Source organism: Meles meles, chromosome X, assembly GCF_922984935.1.
Source record: "Meles meles chromosome X, mMelMel3.1 paternal haplotype, whole genome shotgun sequence".
Lineage (NCBI taxonomy): Eukaryota > Metazoa > Chordata > Mammalia > Carnivora > Mustelidae > Meles > Meles meles.
The window spans coordinates 17601536-17619761 of NC_060087.1; the positions used below are offsets into that span (position 1 = coordinate 17601536).

The window sequence follows — 18226 nt, forward strand, 5'->3', positions numbered from 1 at the left end:
AGGACACTCTGAATGGAATGACTGAATACCACGTATTTGTCCTTTACTTTCACTGGTGTCTCAGAAAAACTCGTTTTTCCTTCCTGTGAACTATGCCTGTCTATTGAATGAAAGACATTTTAGTGATTTATCATTTCTATAAAGGTATGCTACATAGTCTGGACTTGAAATAAAATCTGCGAAGCCAGGCATGCCCATAAATCTAGATCTTTCATTCTTTTCCCATGAAGAGAGAGAAGATATTTTTCCACATGGAAACAACACTAAAATAGAATTGCCTTCCCTGAGGGAAAGCCAATACGTCTGTAGTATAGTGCATTTCATTAAATCTCATATGTTTATTGAAGAGAAATCTATCCAAATAATAGCTAACTTTTTTCAATGAGTGCTAACTACTAGCTAATGTCCTTGCATCATGTAACTCACTGAATCCTTACAACAATCCTAAGAAGTAAATACTGTGTTGTCCTCATCTTCTAGATGAGGCATAAAGAATGTGATCCAGGACTCTCAGCTAGCGAGCAGCAGAGCTGAGATTCAGGCTAAGACATCCTGCCAGCAGAGCGAATGCTCTCAACCGCTTACTGCCCCCTCAGATGCATCGCTTTAATTCAGGTTAAAATTGAGCAAAATGTTTACTTTTTCAATATATGTATGTATGTACATGAACATACACACACACAAACACAAACACACACACATCGGACCCATATAAAAGAAACTAAAATATTTAGGTTTTATTACAGCAAGTCAGAATCACCATTAATATGCTCCATCAAGTATAGCAAAAACCTGCACACCACTTTACCTTTTATTACTAACTGTTGCAATCTGTGTACTTCTAATTTTAACTTATCAGAATCCAAAAATCAGGTACCTTGACATCTGTTGAGAGTGAAACAGTTCCACCCCCTGAGCCAAAACTCTTGTTTCGTATTTTAAAGTTTGACAGGATTCCTTTCACAACTCATGTGTGCCAATATTGAGATATTAGGGAAAAAATAACCACTTGCAAAGAATTAAGTCTTGAGACCAATTTGAAGAGTATCTCACGTGGCAGCCCAAGTTCATTGCAGATTTTCCCTCCAAGTTCTCCTTTACCCATATTCACCAAAACAATCTAAATATATCTTTCTTTTTATGAAATCAGCCAAAGAATCTTCTTATATATTTATTCTTTACTCTTTTGGGGGACATAGGGAGTGGAAGGAAAGTACAGTGGGGAGATCCACTGATCTTCCCAGTTCCTCTTCACAGATGCCAAGTCTGAGATGTTGTAGGTTGCTTGGTTTTCTCTCATGATAAAACATTACTTCCGGGGCACCTGGGTGGCTCAGTGGGTTAAGCCTCTGCCTTCGGCTCAGGTCATGATCCCAGGGTTCTGGGATCGAGCGCCGCATTGGGCTCTCTGCTCAGCAGGGAGCCTGCTTCCTCCTCTCTCTCTGCCTGCCTCTCTGCCTACTTGAAATCTCTATCAAAAAAAAAAAATTACTTCCTCTCACCTCTTAGAAATCCAAAAAGTCAGCTCACATGCCTTGCAAGGAACTATTAACAAATGCAACATTCACACCTTCATCTGTTTCCAACTTCTGATTTCTCACTTGTACTATTACTATGCAGTAGGTAGTATAAAATGAAAATTCATTACCAAAGTGAACTCTAGTGAAAATCTCACAGTTTCTGCATTTTCTTTTAAAATATTGTATGTAGAAGCACTTTACAAAGTAGGAAGCAAAACAGAAATGTGTTGGTATCACACTCCTTGTTATTACCAAGCTAACAAACTAAATCAATTTGCCTTCAGAATGTTTAAATTGAAGAAGTAAAAGTTATTCAGGGTTATTTCTTAGGATTTTTTACCAAGGAATTCTAATTAGATTATATGAATTTTGTAAAAACAATAATGCCTGTATTAAATTCATGGGTCCTGTTTAAGAAAACCAAATTCAGAACTAGAGAGTAATTACTACTTTGAACCCGAGCTGTCTTTTGAGTTAACATTTTAGTAGTTAATTGGTGTGGGTATCTGTAACCCACCTTCCTTAGCAGACTGCCATGGCAACAGCTGAGGTATAGTACCAGAATACTGAAGTTTCAGGCTTTGTCAACGCTAAATCCAGAAGCTGCATTTGATTTCAACTTGTCTGTTTCTATAGGAAGCAATGTACCACACTTCTTTACACTTCCCAGGCTTACTTTTTCATTACCATGGAGACCAGATCTGCCCACACAACCAAGATCTGAAACCATTCCTAGTATGGCTAAATCCAAGGCTTTGGGAACAGAGGCCTCCTATAATTAAAGTGCATTGTTTTGTTAAAGAAGAGTTTCTGCTTCTGCTTTTGAAGTACATTGATTTTCCACAAAGAGAAAAGAGGCTTTCTAGTTCTGTGGAACTAGAAATAAGGAGAAAGAAATAAGAAAAAAGAAATGTCATCATGACATTTTCCTTGGTCAGGTTCTGGTTTTGTGTATGTTTATGGTGTATACTCTGAATAGTCAATTACTACAGAGTAATGTTTCATTTCAAATTATGTGACAATGTTATCTAATAGTAAACACATTTAATGTACACCTGACGGTGGTCTTAAAATGCTACTTTTAATTTTAGTGTGGGATTGTGTGAATTTGTTTCTAAATCCAGTGCTAGTGTCTTTTAAATTAGTTATTCACTTGCTCACAATAAAATCTGTGTGAGAAAAGTTATTCTGGAAATTTGATCATAACTATACATGGATTTAACAAGAAAGGATTGGTGTAATTTATCACTGTAAATCCAATATAGCACATCCAGATAGAGCTGATGAATTACCTATGGAAGATGACACACACCAGTACTACTGTATTCTTTTTTTTTTAAGATTTTATTTTATTTATTTGACAGAGAGAGATCCAAAGTAGATAGAAAGGCAGGCAGAGAGAGAGAGAGAGAGGGAAGCAGGCTCCCTGCTGAGCAGAGACCCCCCCCCACGCGGGACTCGATCCCTGGACCCCGAGATCATGACCTGAGCCGAAGGCAGCGACTTAACCCACTGAGCCACCCAGGCGCCCCAGTACTACTGTATTCTAATGTATTCTTGTTTTCAGTTTTTCAATTTTATCTTATTGTAGTAGTAACTTTGTCACACACACACACACACACACACACAACCAGTATCACAAAAAGAGCCAGAGTTCTACAGTTCTTTGATGCTCACACTTGTTTAGGAGATAATTACACCATAGCTGCTATCACTATAGTCTCTGCTTCACGCCACCCCACCCAGTGGCACCCATCAAAAGAGATGGTAAGGGAGTCTTAAGTGGAACTTGAGAATCCCAAATTCACCCTTTGATTTGCACATCCTTACAAATTCATATCTTTAATTTGATGGGTTTTTTTTAATCCCAGAGAAGGTACCATGGGTCCCTGTCTTAATGTAAATAAACTAAACAGGAATTTTTTTAAAAGCCTGGCTTCAATATTTTTCAGAATATTATAAGTAAGCTAGAACCATGAAGTGCTATGAATTAATTTATGAGTGGAAGACAAATTGATTAATATTGGATTTTTTGAGTTTTTTCACTAGTAGGAAGTTAGCAATTCATTGCTATATTTGAGTACAAATTAAGTTGTATGATACAGAGAACCTTCTGACATTTCAAACATTTGGGTTTTGCAAAATGAACTATCCTCCTAATGAAGTCCGTGTATGGTTCCAGTTTTCTGTAATTACACTGATGAGTGTGAAATTCAACATGAGATGCTAAATATTAAACACAGATATAGCTGGAAACCTTTTGCAGTGGCTATAAAGTCATTTGTATTTGTCTATAAGAACACTGAGAGTCAGCATATCTCTACCTCCTTAGTAAAATTGATTTTCTTTAAAAGGGTAAGTGCTATACAATTTTTTCAGGAAGGAAAAAATGAAACTCCTATATAATAGAGCATTTTTAAAAAGTATTCTGCATATGTTAGTAGAGTCTATACTTTTCCATCCCAAGTACAAGATGAGTCTGCTAACCCAAAATGTAATAAACAATAATTTCAAGACAACTAAGATGGAGTTTGAATATTTAGTATTCTAACTTCTGAGTTTTTTACTAAGATGGATGATTGTGCTAATTTGTTTACATCCATGCTGTATTTCTAAGAAACATGATTTTATGTGGTTTTTACCAAAATAGTTTTTCTTATGTACACAATACATTTTGAGTACCTAAAAATATATTAATTTGAATATCATAATATTCAGAAGACTTTAACAAAGGGAATTTATGAGAATAGTTTATGGTATAATTACTTTAGATTGAAAAATAAGAGAGAATATGAAATATTACTCATTAAGTTGGGAAATTAGATTTATAACAGGTTTGAAGTAAAGAAAAATAGGTATTCTGATAAGGAACGGTTATGATACAACTTTAGGCTCTTATAAATGTCCCTTGAATTTTCTCTTTGACCTTGTTTTGCTGGGAAAGGTTGTCTTTGTTGCTACAAAATTTAGTTGGTGCACAGTTCATCTTTGCCAGTGTTGTTAATGAGGAAATGATCCCAAACATCAGACTGGTATGCCAAAGAGGTCACTAGCAAGGCATTAACATTTAGAAGGTATTGAAGAGGGAGAATAAATATTGCAACTATTTGTAATATTGTAAGCTCATCCAGAAAAAGTAAGCAGACATCGATTTCAAGCTTCTACAATCATAAACAATGTTACATCATGAAAAGAGATAATGTCTTTAAATTTTTAACATAAGAATTACTCTTTTTCTTACTGTACTCCCCAACCTTCACCCCCACCCTGACATACACCACCTTAACACATGTTTTGATGTACTCTTGTTGAAAATACTTTACTGGGGCACCTGGGTGGCTCAGTGGTTAAGGCCTCTGCCTTAGGCTCGGGTCATGATCCCAGAGTCCTGGGATCAAGCCCCGCATTGAGCCCCGCATCAGGCTCTCTGCTCGGCAGGGAGCCTGCTTCTTCCTCTATCTCTCTGCCTGCCTCTCTGCCTACTTGTGATCTCTATCTGTCAAATAAATAAAATCTTTAAAAAAAAAGAAAATACTTTACTATTTCACTCACTTCTGCAGATCAATTCCTCTTTTTCCCTTCTCTTAGTCTCAGGGGATGTCATGATACTGGAGCTGATACTGAATGGCATTCTTTAAGAAGTAATTCTCCGATAGTAAGATGGCAGTACTCTGAGCATAGTATATGAGTTTAGTGTGAGACTAAGAATAGGTGGACTCTGGGGAGCCTGGGTGGCTCAGTTGGTTAAGCATCTGCCTTTGGCTCAAATCATGATTTCCACAATCCTGGGATTCAGCTTTGTGTGAGCTCCGTGCTCATGGGGGAGCCGCCTCCTCCCTCTCCCTCTGCCCTTACCCCCACCTGTGCTCTCATGCGCACACGCTCTCTCTCTCTCTCTCTCGCTTGCTCTCACATTCTCTCTCTCAAATAGATGGCTAAAATCTTTTTTTAAAGATTTTATTTATTTGACAGACAGAGACCATAAGTAGACAGAGAGGCAGACAGAGAGAGAGGGGGGAGGCAGGCTCCCCACTAAGCAGAGAGGCCGACTCCAGGACTCTGGGATCATGACCTGAGCCAAAGGCAGAGGCTTTAACACACTGAGGCATCCAGGCACCCCATGATAACTAAAATCTTAAAAAAAAAAAAAAAGATAGGGTGGACAACTCTATATAGCAAAAGCTCACAAAGATCTGTTACTGCTAATTTGAAAAATATATGTTTTCATTTATTCTGGATCAAATTTTCAAGAACTAAATTGTGCCATTGATTGTCTGGTTACTAAAGAAACTTGGGCAGTCATACAATCTGCACAGCATCAAAATCTATCCATCGCAGGCCATGTTTGCTGATCAGCAACTTGGCAGAGGATATAGAGCAAAGTCCTTTGTTTAGTTTGAGTAGAGTCTAATGGAGTGGACGTACTAAGTGTATCTTTACAATCCCCATTCCCCAGGAGCAGATACCCTTACCTGTTATTCCACCAAAATGTCCAATTTGGAGCATTTGAGTCAAGTGTGATAGACAAATCAAATAGGTTGGGTCATGGAAGTATAATCAGTGTCCTGAAGACATTTTTACCCCCCAGTCACATAAGCACTTCCGGTCTAGATAAGACTGGAGCTGCTCTTTAGAGGGCTTATCGGGTAGCAAAGAGAATGTCGCAAAAGGGTTAGGAAGTACCATAGAAGAACACCCCAAAAGAAATAGGCAAGAAACCAATTGAGGTCTGTTTGGTCCCAGTTTGCCTTTTTATTCTGGCAGACCAGATATGATAACAGATGAAATGTGGTGTCAGTATCACTTACCCATTCTCCCCATTGGCAGTTCTCATCAGTCAGTTACATCACACCAATTATCATCCAGAGTGAATATGATTGATTTAATTATATCCTTTTACTATAACCATCTAAGGTTGTGGTAGAGGTTGAAAACTCTCATAATATTGGGATGCCTGGCTGGCTCAGTCGGAAGGGCATTAAACTCTTGATCTCCAGGTTGTGAGTTCAAGTGTCACGTTGGGTGTAGAGATTACTTAAATGAACTTTAAAAAAAAAAAAGAAAATTCTCATAAATTAAAAATGTGCACAGGGGCGCCTGGCTGGCATAGTCAATTGAGCATCAGACTCTTGGTTTCAGCTCAGGTCGTGATCTCCAGGTCATGGGAGTGGGCCCCACATGAAGCTCTGCCCTCAACATGGAGTCTGCTTGAGATTCTCTCTCCCCCTCCCACTGCCCCTCCCACTCGTGCTCTCTCTCTCTCTAAAATAAAGAAATAAATCTTCTAAAAATATATAATTATTCATATCTAAAGTAATTGGTATACAAAAGTCTGTTTCCTATAGTGGGTTCATGTCGCAGACTTCAACTATATTACCTCTGTAGCTATTTCATCTGGAAATGAGAATTTAATTTATTTTATTTTATTTTATTTTTTCAGTGTTCCAAGATTCATTGTTTATGTACCATAGAAATGAGAATTTTAGAAATTATCCTAAAATAAGTAATTCATAATCATAAAATAGGTTGCAACAGGGACACCTGGGTGGCTCAGCCAGTTAAGCCTCTGCCTTTGGCTCAGGTCATGATCCCAGAGTCCTGGGATCCAGCCCCAGGTCAGGCTCCCTGCTCAGTGGGGAGTGTGCTTCTCCCTCTTCCTTTGTTCTCCCCGGGTTCATGCTCTCTCTCTCTCTCTCTCTCTCCCTCTCTCAAATAATAATAAAATCTTAAAAAAAAAAAATAGAGTGCAACAGCAACCCATTCTGCCAGTAAGTTGCCATCCACCCACATTGCTGAAAGAAAATTTGCCAGGAATGGTTGTCTTTTTATTAAGGTTGTCCCATTGGAGTTTAATATAATATTTTAATAACCTCAAAATAATTTTACCTATGAAATATTTTAAAATGTAAGGGTGTCTGGGTGGCTCAGTCGTTAAGCGTCTGCCTTCAGCTCAGGTCATGATCCCAGGGTCCTGGGATCGAGCCCCACATCAGGCTCCCTGCTCAGCAGAGAGTGTGCTTCTCCCTCTCTCACTCCCCCTGCTTGTGCTCTCTCTCTCTCTTGCTGTGTGTGTGTCTCTCTCTCTCTCTCAAATAAATAAATAAAATATTTTTTAAAAAAAGAAATATTTTAAAATGTAGATGAATTAGTATGGAATGGTTTAAGAGTGATCTAAATGTTTTATAGAGTAGGAAAAAAAATTTCCTCTACCCTCCTAGGTTTTTTGCCTGGGGCCTGCAAATTAAGCTAAGTAAACTAATAACAGATTAGCAGAAAAAAAAAGGTATATAAATTTTATCCTATGTCAGCACTTTAATTTTTTTTTCCATGTTTTATTTTATTATGTTTTTTATTATGTTATGTTAGTCCCCATACAGTATATCATTAGTTTTTTTTTTGTTTGTTTTTTGTTTTTTGTTTATTTACAGCATAATAGTGTTCATTGTTTTGGCATCACACCCAGTGCTCCATGCAGTATGTGCCCTCCCTATTACCCACCACCTGGTTCCTCAACCTCCCACCCCCACCCCCACCCCCCCCGCCGCCCCTTCATAACCCTCTGGTTGTTTTTCAGAGTCCATAGTCTCTCATGGTTCATCTCCCCTTCCAGTTTCCCTCAAATCCCTCTCCTCTCCATCTCCCCATGTCCTCCATGGTATTTGTTATGCTCCACAAATAAGTGAGACCATATGATACTTGACTCTCTCTGCTTGACTTATTTCGCTCAGCATAATTTCTTCCAGTCCCGTCCATGTTGCTACAAAAGTTGGGTATTCGTCCTTTCTGATGGAGGCATAATACTCCATTGTGTATATGGACCACATCTTCCTTATCCATTCATCCGTTGAAGGGCATCTTGGTTCTTTCCACAGTTTGGCGACCGTAGCCATTGCTGCAATAAACATTGGGGTACAAATGGCCCTTCTTTTCACTACATCTGTATCTTTGGGGTAAATACCCAGCAGCACTTTAATTTTTATCTGCACAGACACCTTTCATGGAAAAGAAGTGAAAACCCAAAGAAGTAGTTAGACCTGGAAGCTTATATACCATTTTAACAAAGGGCAATAAATTGTAAAGAAGTATCAAGATAAAGGAAATGGGCTTCTAGGGCCATAAATTGTGGAAAAGTAAATATATGGGGGAAAGTAATGCAAGATAAAGGTTACTTTAGTAAGGTTTTTTTTGTGTGCAAACCCATCTTAATGTCAATTTTCTCTCTCCAATGATAAGGGTGTTCTTCTCCTGGTATAGAAGAGGTGAGGAAGAACATCTTCATAAAGAGAAGTTTATGCCCTGCTTTTAGGCAGATCAAGAGACAGCCAAAGGTGTTTCTATGTTTTCTGCTGCTTAATTACCTTCAGCTCAAAATAATCCTGATGTCAAAGTGGCATATTTTGGGGTGGCATATTATGATCCCCTTCAGTTCTAAAGTCTACTGTAAGCATCAAAATTCAGTACATATATATAGACATTAATGTTTTAACTATATTATTTTTTTTAAGTTTTATTTTATTCTTTTCAGTGTTCCAAGATTCATTGTTTATGCACCACACCCAGTGCTCCATGCAATACGTGCCCTCCTTAATACCCACCACCAGGCTCACCCATCCCCTCGCCCTCTCCCCTCTGAAACCCTCAGTTTGTTTCTCAAAGTCCACAGTCTCTCATGGTTCATCTCCCCCTCTGATTTCCCCCAACTTACTTTCCCTTTCCTTCTCCTAATGTCCTCCATTCTATTCCTTATGTTCCACAAGTAAGTGAAACCATATGATAATTGACTTTCTCTGCTTGACTTATTTCACTCAGCATAATCTCCTCCAGTCCCATCCATGTCAATAAAAAAGTTGGATATTCATCCTTTCTGATGGCTGAGTAATATTCCATTGTATATATAGACCACATCTTCTTTATCTGTTCTTCTGTTGAAGGGCATCTTGGCTCTTCCCACAGTTTGGCGACTGTGGCCATTGCTGCTATAAACATTGGGGTACAGATGGCCCTTCTTTTCACTACGTCTGTATCTTTAGGGTAAATACCCAGTAGTGCAATTGCAGGGTCATAGTATAGCTCTATTTTTCATTCTTTGAGGAATCTCCACACTGTTTTTCAAAGTGTCTGCACCAACTTAACCATTCTTTAAATGTGCCCTAAACTTCAAATACTCATATTTTCTATATATTCTAAATGTATTTAATCAATTTAAATTAATGTGTCCATACAATATACTATTAGTGTAATTATATATTATGATTACATATAATATACATTAGTGTAACTATATAATTATAATCATACAATTGAGTTTAAATATGTCTATATGTATATATATATTTGTATTTAATAAAGTAGAGCTTAATTTTATTGATAATCTCTAACTATAAAATTTTAAGACAGAAATGGAGAAAGGGTCATTCAACTACGCCATGAACTCTTTGAAATCAGACCATAATCTTTGTATATTTATCCTAACATTTGATGTAGTATACATACCCATAGGTACCCATTAAACCCTCACTGAATAATGCAAGTCTATAAAAATGAACTCCTCCCATTTTCTTTTTTTTTTTTTTTAGGGTGGGGAGGGGCAGAGGGAATGGGAGAGAGAGAATATTAAGCAGGCTCCAGCCCCAGCACAGAGCCCGGCACAGGGCTCCATGTCACAACCCTAAGATCATGACCTGAGCCAAAATCAAGAATCAGACACTTACTGAGCCACTCTGGAGCCACAACCCCCCTCCCGTTTTCTATTTTAAAGTCTGATTGGTGATATTTAGGATGACAATATAACGTGGCCAAATTCAAGAGTGCATTTTTCTGAAATATCTTTAGATACTTCATTGAAAATAAACTGGTGATAAATTGAATTAACATATCAAGTAGTTCTGTGACTATTAGATATAAAAGACCTCTTCAAAGGTTGCTAATAGATGTTACATTTAGAGAGTACTTTGGATGTGCCTTTATTTCAGAAAGTGGTTTTCAATGCAGGTAGAAAAAAACAGAATGGGTGGTATACTTGGAATAACTAATTAAGTCCTAAATGCACACTAATGTCATAGTATAGCAATAGGTACATTAAGATGAGATACTATTTTCATAAGGAAATACTCTGTCTCCTGTGAATTATACACAAAGGATAGAACTGTGATTTAGCAATTTAGAGGAACATTCTAATTATCTGGAAATAGTATTTCCTTATCTGTTTTGCCGATGGCTAGGTTTATCAAATATTTTATTTTACCTGGAATTGCTAATCAAAGATCCCCTTAAGTGCTTTAAGAATAAGAACAAAATATATTACCTTTTACTATTAATCACTTTATTTACAAAAGAATACTTTGTCATGAAAATTTTACTTCCCAGTGCGCCTGGGTGGCTCAGTGGGTTAAAGCCTCTGCCTTCAGCTCAGGTTGTGATGCCAGGGTCCTCAGATCAGCCCCGCATCTGGCTTTCTGCTCAGCAGGGAGCTTGCTTCCTCCTCTCTCTCTCCTCTCTCTGCTTGCCTCTCTGCCTACTTGTGATCTCTCTCTCTCTCTCTCTCTCAAGTAAATAAAATCTTAAAAAAAAAGAAAAGAAAAATTTACTTCTGATTCATAAAATAAAAATAAAATCTTTCCAGTTCCTTTCCCCTATGGTATTAAATAAAAAATAAGCAAACAGTTTTTTTATATCTGATATCCTGTCTTTTTGAACTTCAACCTTTACAAGAAAATAGGCACTCACAATTAACAAGTGTCTTTGGTTGGAACATTCTGAACCAAGATGTATCAGCCCACTCTTTCAAGATTGACACTAAGTATCAGTGATTATCAGTTCTTGATGTTAGATATTCAAAAAGGAAAAACCTGAATCTGAATACACATTTAAAAGGCAAGGCTCCAGATAATAACGTTAAAGAAGTTTGGGTTTTGTTTTGGTTTGGTTTTTTAAGCACACAAAAAACTCTCCCACTCTCCTGGGAACTCCAGTGTTCTTTGGATGTCTGCTCTTGGTGACCTTTGTTATCTGCAAGCTGCTTAAAACCAGTAATCAGGGGCCTTGCCCTTAAATTTGCCCTCAATCTCACTGATAATGGTGTAGATGGAACCAAAATTTCTCTTAGAACTCAGAAGTGGGAATTTTTCAATGTGCTGTCCCAGCTTAAGCACTTATTTCCATTTCCCCATTTATTATTCTCTTTCATTCATTAAGAAAAAGATTTTTGTCACCTATTCTGCATTCAAACTTGATCATTCTCTTGCAAATATTTGTGCCTGGGTGCTTACCCCATTAATCTAATTCTCGGGCATTTGATTGAAGGATCATCAGCTCTGGATCATCAGCTCTTCCTCGCAGGCTCGCTGCTAGAAGGCTGATTACATTTCTAAAACTTGGGTTTCTAGAATCTCTATTTCTGCTTATCACTTGTATGATTCTTAGTGGGGAGATTTTTAAAAATTTATGAAACAAAAAGGGAAAAAACATCCTCCTCAACAATGGTTTCATAGACACAGTCTGTAAAAAGCTTGCATAGGAAATGGATCCAGGCTGCAATAAGTTATCTTCTACGTGACTCAACATGGTATTATCTCTGGGTTCACCTTTCAAATCTCAAGGGGTTTAGTAACAGGGAAACAGGATCTGTTTCTTTTTATCTAGCTGGGCTGGTGACCTCACAACTGAAGGTTTCAGTGATGAGTGGAAGTTCAATAAATATTTGTTAAGTAACATGTTAAACAGAAACATTACTGATTTTCTTGGGACAGGATAGAACGTTGCTGTTGTTTCAAAATGTAACTGGTTAAAGGCTGCTAAGTAGTGAAGTTTCTTTTAATAGCAGGAAGTAGAGAATATTTTTATAGTTAGGATACTGGCCAAAAGAATGCAAAACCATCAGGAGCCATATAATTTAAAGTTTTGTTGTTTTCTTATAAGGAACATGTAATTTCCACTTGTTCTTTCAAAAAGTAATAAAATTAGTCTTATTATAATAAATCAGTTTTAACTGGTTTGGATATTGTGACTATTGGGGGATAAATGAAGTTGTCAGCTGCAAAGAAGAAGGGTAGAAATAGGGAGGGAGAGAAAGTCCAAGGGAAGTACAAAAGGAGAGAAGAGGACAGGGTGTTGAGAACCAGAAAGGGACTTGGAAAAGTTAAAGACACATATAAATATGAGATTTCCGGATGTCCAGGGGAGACTTTCATGGAACAGTATCATTTTTTTTTAAATAGATCATGAGGTTTTTTTTTTTTAATATTTTATTTATTTGACAGAGAGAAATCACAACTAAGCAGAGAGGCAGGCAGAGAGAGAGGAGGAAGCAGGCTCCCCGCGGAGCAGAAAGCCTGATGTGGGGCTCGATCCCAGGACTCTGGGATCATGACCTGAGCTGAAGGCAGAGGCTTTAACCCACTGAGCCACCCAGGAGCCCCAGGAACAGTATCATTTATGAAGCGGGTTGGTTTGTGTTCTGGAAATTCCCCGTAGATGAGCCACATACGAGTCCCGCAGAGCTGCCCAGCCTGTCTGCCCCGGCTGCTGCCCTGGAGATTTCGAATGCAGGAGCAGACAGTGAATTCAGGGACCCTGAGCCTGGAAGTAACTTTACAGTCATTCCATGTGCCTCAGAAATAAAGAGGAACTATTTAATACTACCTAGAAATAAAGCTTAAAGGAATTTATTCAAGCAGTTTACCAAGGCCTCTTTTATCTTGCTGTATTCTCTGTAGACAAAGATATTTGCCTCCAGTTCCTCAGCAAAAAAACCTTGAATTTGTGTGAGGGGTGACACACAGTGTTATACTGGCAGCGCTCGCGACTTACAAACTATGCGTATACGCGGTACAAAATTGCCGTCTGTCCAACCGGCCCTGGCCCCGGTGCAGCCCATCCCAATGTGCCTGGCCTACAGCGGGGTCGCGGACTGCGGTGGGCCCAAGAATCAAAAGGGTTGCTTGCTCTAAATGCAGGTTCCTGAGTTCCGTGCCCAGAAATTCTGATCCAGTAGATTAGAGGTAGGCCCCCGAAATCTGTGTTGAACAAGCAAACCTCCACCCCAGAGATTTGGTAGCCAGCATCCGGACCACTGCTAGTGGAACAAACATCTTTCCCTAAGGAGTTCTCTTCTCTGGTGCCTCTCTGTCCGGACTGGGGAGATAGTTGTAGCCATTCCGAGTAGCCATCCACCCCCCACCCCTGCCATCCTGCACTCTGGCAATGTGCTCCACTGACAAGGGGTTTGCAGCCTCCTGGAGTGGAATTCAGCAATCACATAGAAACATTATCACACATGTAACTAAAATGTAATTTAATTTTCAGGGCTCTTGTTCAGGTTCAGCATGGGTTAAATGCACCAGAAATTAAGCTCCTCGTGTAACGTTGTTTGTGAGGGGAAAAGAGGGATGTGCTGAAAACAGCTTACAAAATGTTTGAATTGCTTACACAAATTAGGAGCAGTTTAAATTTAGAAACGACCTTGTGCCCAAGGTAGTTTGCCTCTGATTTTGCCGTTTGAAACTCCATGACCTTCTGAAACAAAGCGGTGGGAAGCGGAGCTAGCGTTCCAGGACTATCATTTTCTAAAATGTCGTATTGTCTTTTCTTTCATTTGACTTCCCTCTGGTTACTTAATGTTTAGCTCCTTTCCTGCAAAAGAAGGATATGATATAATAAACGTTAGTTCTGCCGATTTCTGAACTACACTGTGTCCGGTTATCTAAATGCTATGCTATGGGCAAGTGCACCCTTCCATTTTCTAAGGGAGGTGGTAATGAACAATAGGCTTTATCTGTTCCCTCTCCCACTTCGTTCCTTCTTGATAGAACTCAAAAAAGGATGCCATGGGATATTGGAGATAGAAATCTGCCTCGGGCTAGAAAGAAAAAATATGGCTGATTTGTGCGCGATGACAATTTTTGGATTCCCCCAAACCCAAAAGAAAATGAACTAAAAGAGATTACAGTTTCTTTTATCCCAATTGTTCTTTGTTGCCCACATCATTTAGAAATTTTGGTCTCTTGTTTCTTAATTCCTCGCCATATGGCTTACGCTCAGGTGTAAAGTCACCATTTCACCGTGTTTACCCTGTGAGGGCTTTTCATTTCTCTCCAGTTTGGATGGGTCAGCGGGTGGCCTCCTCATTGGAGCCCTATTAGCCGGGCTCTTCTGTCTCACTGATGAACATGTGGTTGCATAGGGATCAGGGCAGTTAGGTAGAAGGCAGACCAGGAAATTTTTCCTCGTGCTTCTTGATTGGATGAATCCAAGGAAAGCTCTCCTACAGAAATACAGTTTGATTTTCTTGGAAGACTGATCATTTTACATGTATAGGGAAAACACTCTGACCATAAACTTCTCTGATTAGAATTACAGATGTACATATGCTAGCATAGAAGTGGGAAAAGATGTATCTGCGCTGTGAATTATTTTGTATAATAAGGTTGGCGTTTCCAAATAACCGAGCCTAAAACAAAAACTGTCCCGTTTATGGCCAAGTAGACTTGCATGCCAACAGAAAGACATGATGGTATTAAAACCATATGCAATTCTAGCCATTTTTTTCTCTTTTCTCTTCATGGGTATTGCATGATGGTATTTCGAATACAAATACTAATGTGCTTTGGAAATAATGGCACTCGCAGGTCTTTCATCATATTGTATCACTGCTTTATCATATTAGGCTAATACACTGCGAGAGTTGGTAGAACCTCTCCATGCCAAATCGGATCCACTTCTGTTGGCACTCAACCCATTGGACTCACAGATTGATAAGCTAATGTTTAGAGAATTTAGATCGGAGAGAGTCGGCACGGCGCAGACTCAACATCAACCTCTTGCAAGCAACTAAAATGGCCTCGTCCTTGCTGTTTATAACAGAAAACTGACTTTTAAAAAGCTTAGATCATCAAGTGTGTTGGATTGGGGGCCTCCCTAAAGGGATATTAAGAAGGGCAGGCCACTCTTAAGAAGAATGCAAGCTTCCTACACTGGGACTAGCATAAGATCAAAGCCCATCAAGATGGAGCACAGTGACAGAAAACTGCCGTTTCTGTGGGAGAACGGAAGGGCAAGGGTACTGACTGGGCAAGGGCTGTGTGTGGTGACACCTCAGTTGTGTTCTTCCGACACCAGGAAAGGAGAGGGATCAGCTCCGATAACTAGAAAACCCTGGCTATTTAATGGACTCCTTGGTGGCCTCTTTAAGGCAAAGCAGAGGAAGCAAATTCTGTGTATTAAGTGTATTTTGCATTTTTAAAACTTGACGTGCTGTATTGTACTAAACTTAGTGTAACCTATTAAGGCAAGGTATACACACCCTGCTCTGAAATTTACTGTGTTTCTTCTATTATCAAGTGTATTCAGGTGCAACACAGAGACTGCTTTCGGTGACACTAATGAAGAAAATTCCTCATGCCAGGCTTTATTAGATTCCTCAGCTAAAATCCTAACTTTCTCCTTATTTCTTGGCACTTATATACAAATGGTGTTGCCTCGTAGGACAGGCATGAGCTATTCTTTTTCTGTAAAATTTTCCAAATCTATAGGCTGTGGTTCTCACTTTTGAAAAAGTATTTTGTCTGGATGTCTTTCAAACTAGCTTCAGATATTATTTAATACTATGTAACTGGGTCCCCTATGGCTCAATATTGCTTATTTTTCCTCTGTAGTGGATGTGAATTTTCCTTAATTTAGTTGGATTAAGACACTCTGTAATAATTTCAATGCTAATCAATGGATATTTCATACTGTGCAATGAACAAATAATTTAACATTGTATTTGGAAATGTTTTTTCTCCTTCCTGTCGCCGCAGTGTGTGGTACTGCATAATGTGAATACCTGTAAAAATATAAAATTACTTAAAAATAAAAATATGACCAGTTGGTATCAAATCTTTTTAGATAGCTAAATAATTTGCTAAGTATGCTTGATAGTAAATATCCAAAGAGAAGTAATCTCTGCTTCTTTCTCACAAATGGAATTTGTGTTGTGAATAAAAATCACATTGATCTGCCTTACAATTGCCTCTGTGCTCTAACCATTTTAATGTGTTTTTTAAGTATATATGAAAACAATGGTTGTAGAATTTAGAAATCCATTGAAAAGCTTTTTGTTGGCATTTAATATTAGTAGGATCACCTTGGGTCATTCTCACTGTTGAAGTCATAGTAAAATGTTATGATAAGAAGAATTTTCGTTTGTTCTCGTTAAGGCATATGGTGACTCCACATCAATTTTTGAATATAATCGTGTCTTCGCTTTGGTTTTAAACTGCCCTCTTTATGAATTCCTGCCTGAGAGCCAAGTACTTTGACCTCCATGTCTCTACTAGTTAAATTTTCTGAATTCTATGGGCAAATCTAGAATCTGTCATTTATGTCTGTGATTGTCCTTCAAAGAACCTTCCTTTGTGGATCAATAAATCAATGCCAAGGATACCAAGACTTTGTCGTCTGAACTACTCGTCATCAAAACAGCTGTAGGGCCCAGAAAATTCAACCACTCTTTATTTATGGCATTAAACCACACAATTTGGCAGAAACTACATGCTCGGAGAGTGAATGCAGGATCAACTTCAGTTCTGCCTCTTTGGTCACATCTTCTTGGAAGTAAGCGTGCTTTCCTATTGTGCGTAAAGGACTGCCTGACACTAATATGGGCTCTACTTAATTTTGATGAAGCACAAGGTCATTCTTAACAAGGATGGGCTTCACATATTCTTCTTTAGAAAAGATTTACTCCAGCTCTTCTTTTAAAAGAAAGGTGTTTCTCCCTTAAAAATCATTTTTCATCATTATTTTGCCTCAAAGATGTAAATTACTTTTAATTATGAAAAGGGTGCTTGAGTACAGAGCAATGGGTAAAAGCCAGCTCTTAAAATCTTCTCCTTTTTCCTTTTCTGCTATAGCAAATTGCCATATCTCCAGTTCTACAATGCTAGGCATAGCTATCGGCTTATATAAAAGCATGAATTAAGAGATCTAATATTTAATCATAAGGCAATTCAAATTATAGTGTAAACTCCTGAATACATAATTATCTTCAGCATAAAACCGAGAAACACTAAACCTGTCTACACTGAACCCATTACAAGTTTAATTGGCACCTTACATATAAATAAGTTGTTTATTATGGCATGCTCATAAATTAGTATTCACAGAAACTGGTCTTGTGCCTCAATGCAAATGTTAATTGCCCTTCATGACAAGAATAGTGCTCGACAGACGTGACACTCTCAGCCTGGAAGCCTCCGAGCGCTCTGCGGCTGCGCGAGAACAAATGCCTCTCACATCTGACCAGTGACTAATGCTACTATGTCCAGCCTTCTCTCCCACTTGTGACTTAGCTTCTCCCAGTCTGCTGAGCTTGTTACCCAGCTGTGTTGTGGAAGGAACAACTGTTTCCATGAGGACATCATTGTCCAATTTTAAAAGAGCACACTTCCCTTCCAAAACATGTCCCAGGAATGATTATCCGTTGTTGGCTTGCTTCTTCAAGAGCCCCGTTGGTACACCGCATCACGTTTTGTTTTGTTTTCTTTTGCTCCTCTCCTTCGACATTGTCATTGCAGGGGCAGGGAAACTTAGTCTCCAAGTTCGTATTCTGCTCTCCTTCATGTGCACCAAAGAAACCTGAGCGAAATCACACAGTAAGCTATCATAAAAATTACACAGTCACAGGATAGGGAGACATCTTTGGAGTACTTTATGTATAAAATAGAGGA

At 38.6% G+C, this 18226-nt stretch overlaps 1 protein-coding gene across 5 annotated transcripts in view; it reads left to right on the forward strand.

The window, feature by feature from the left end:
• Window positions 1-18226, forward strand: part of CNKSR2 (connector enhancer of kinase suppressor of Ras 2) — a 299498-nt gene that overhangs the window by 271766 nt on the left and 9506 nt on the right. The window contains exon 21 of one of the 5 annotated variants that reach the window (XM_045996328.1): window positions 15184-16940. The exons of the other annotated variants lie outside the window; for them this stretch is intronic. Within the exon in view, the coding sequence (XP_045852284.1) occupies window positions 15184-15188 (5 nt within the window). The 3' untranslated portion in view covers window positions 15189-16940. Of the gene's footprint in view, window positions 1-15183; window positions 16941-18226 lie in introns of those variants that run through there. 5 annotated transcript variants of the gene reach the window in all.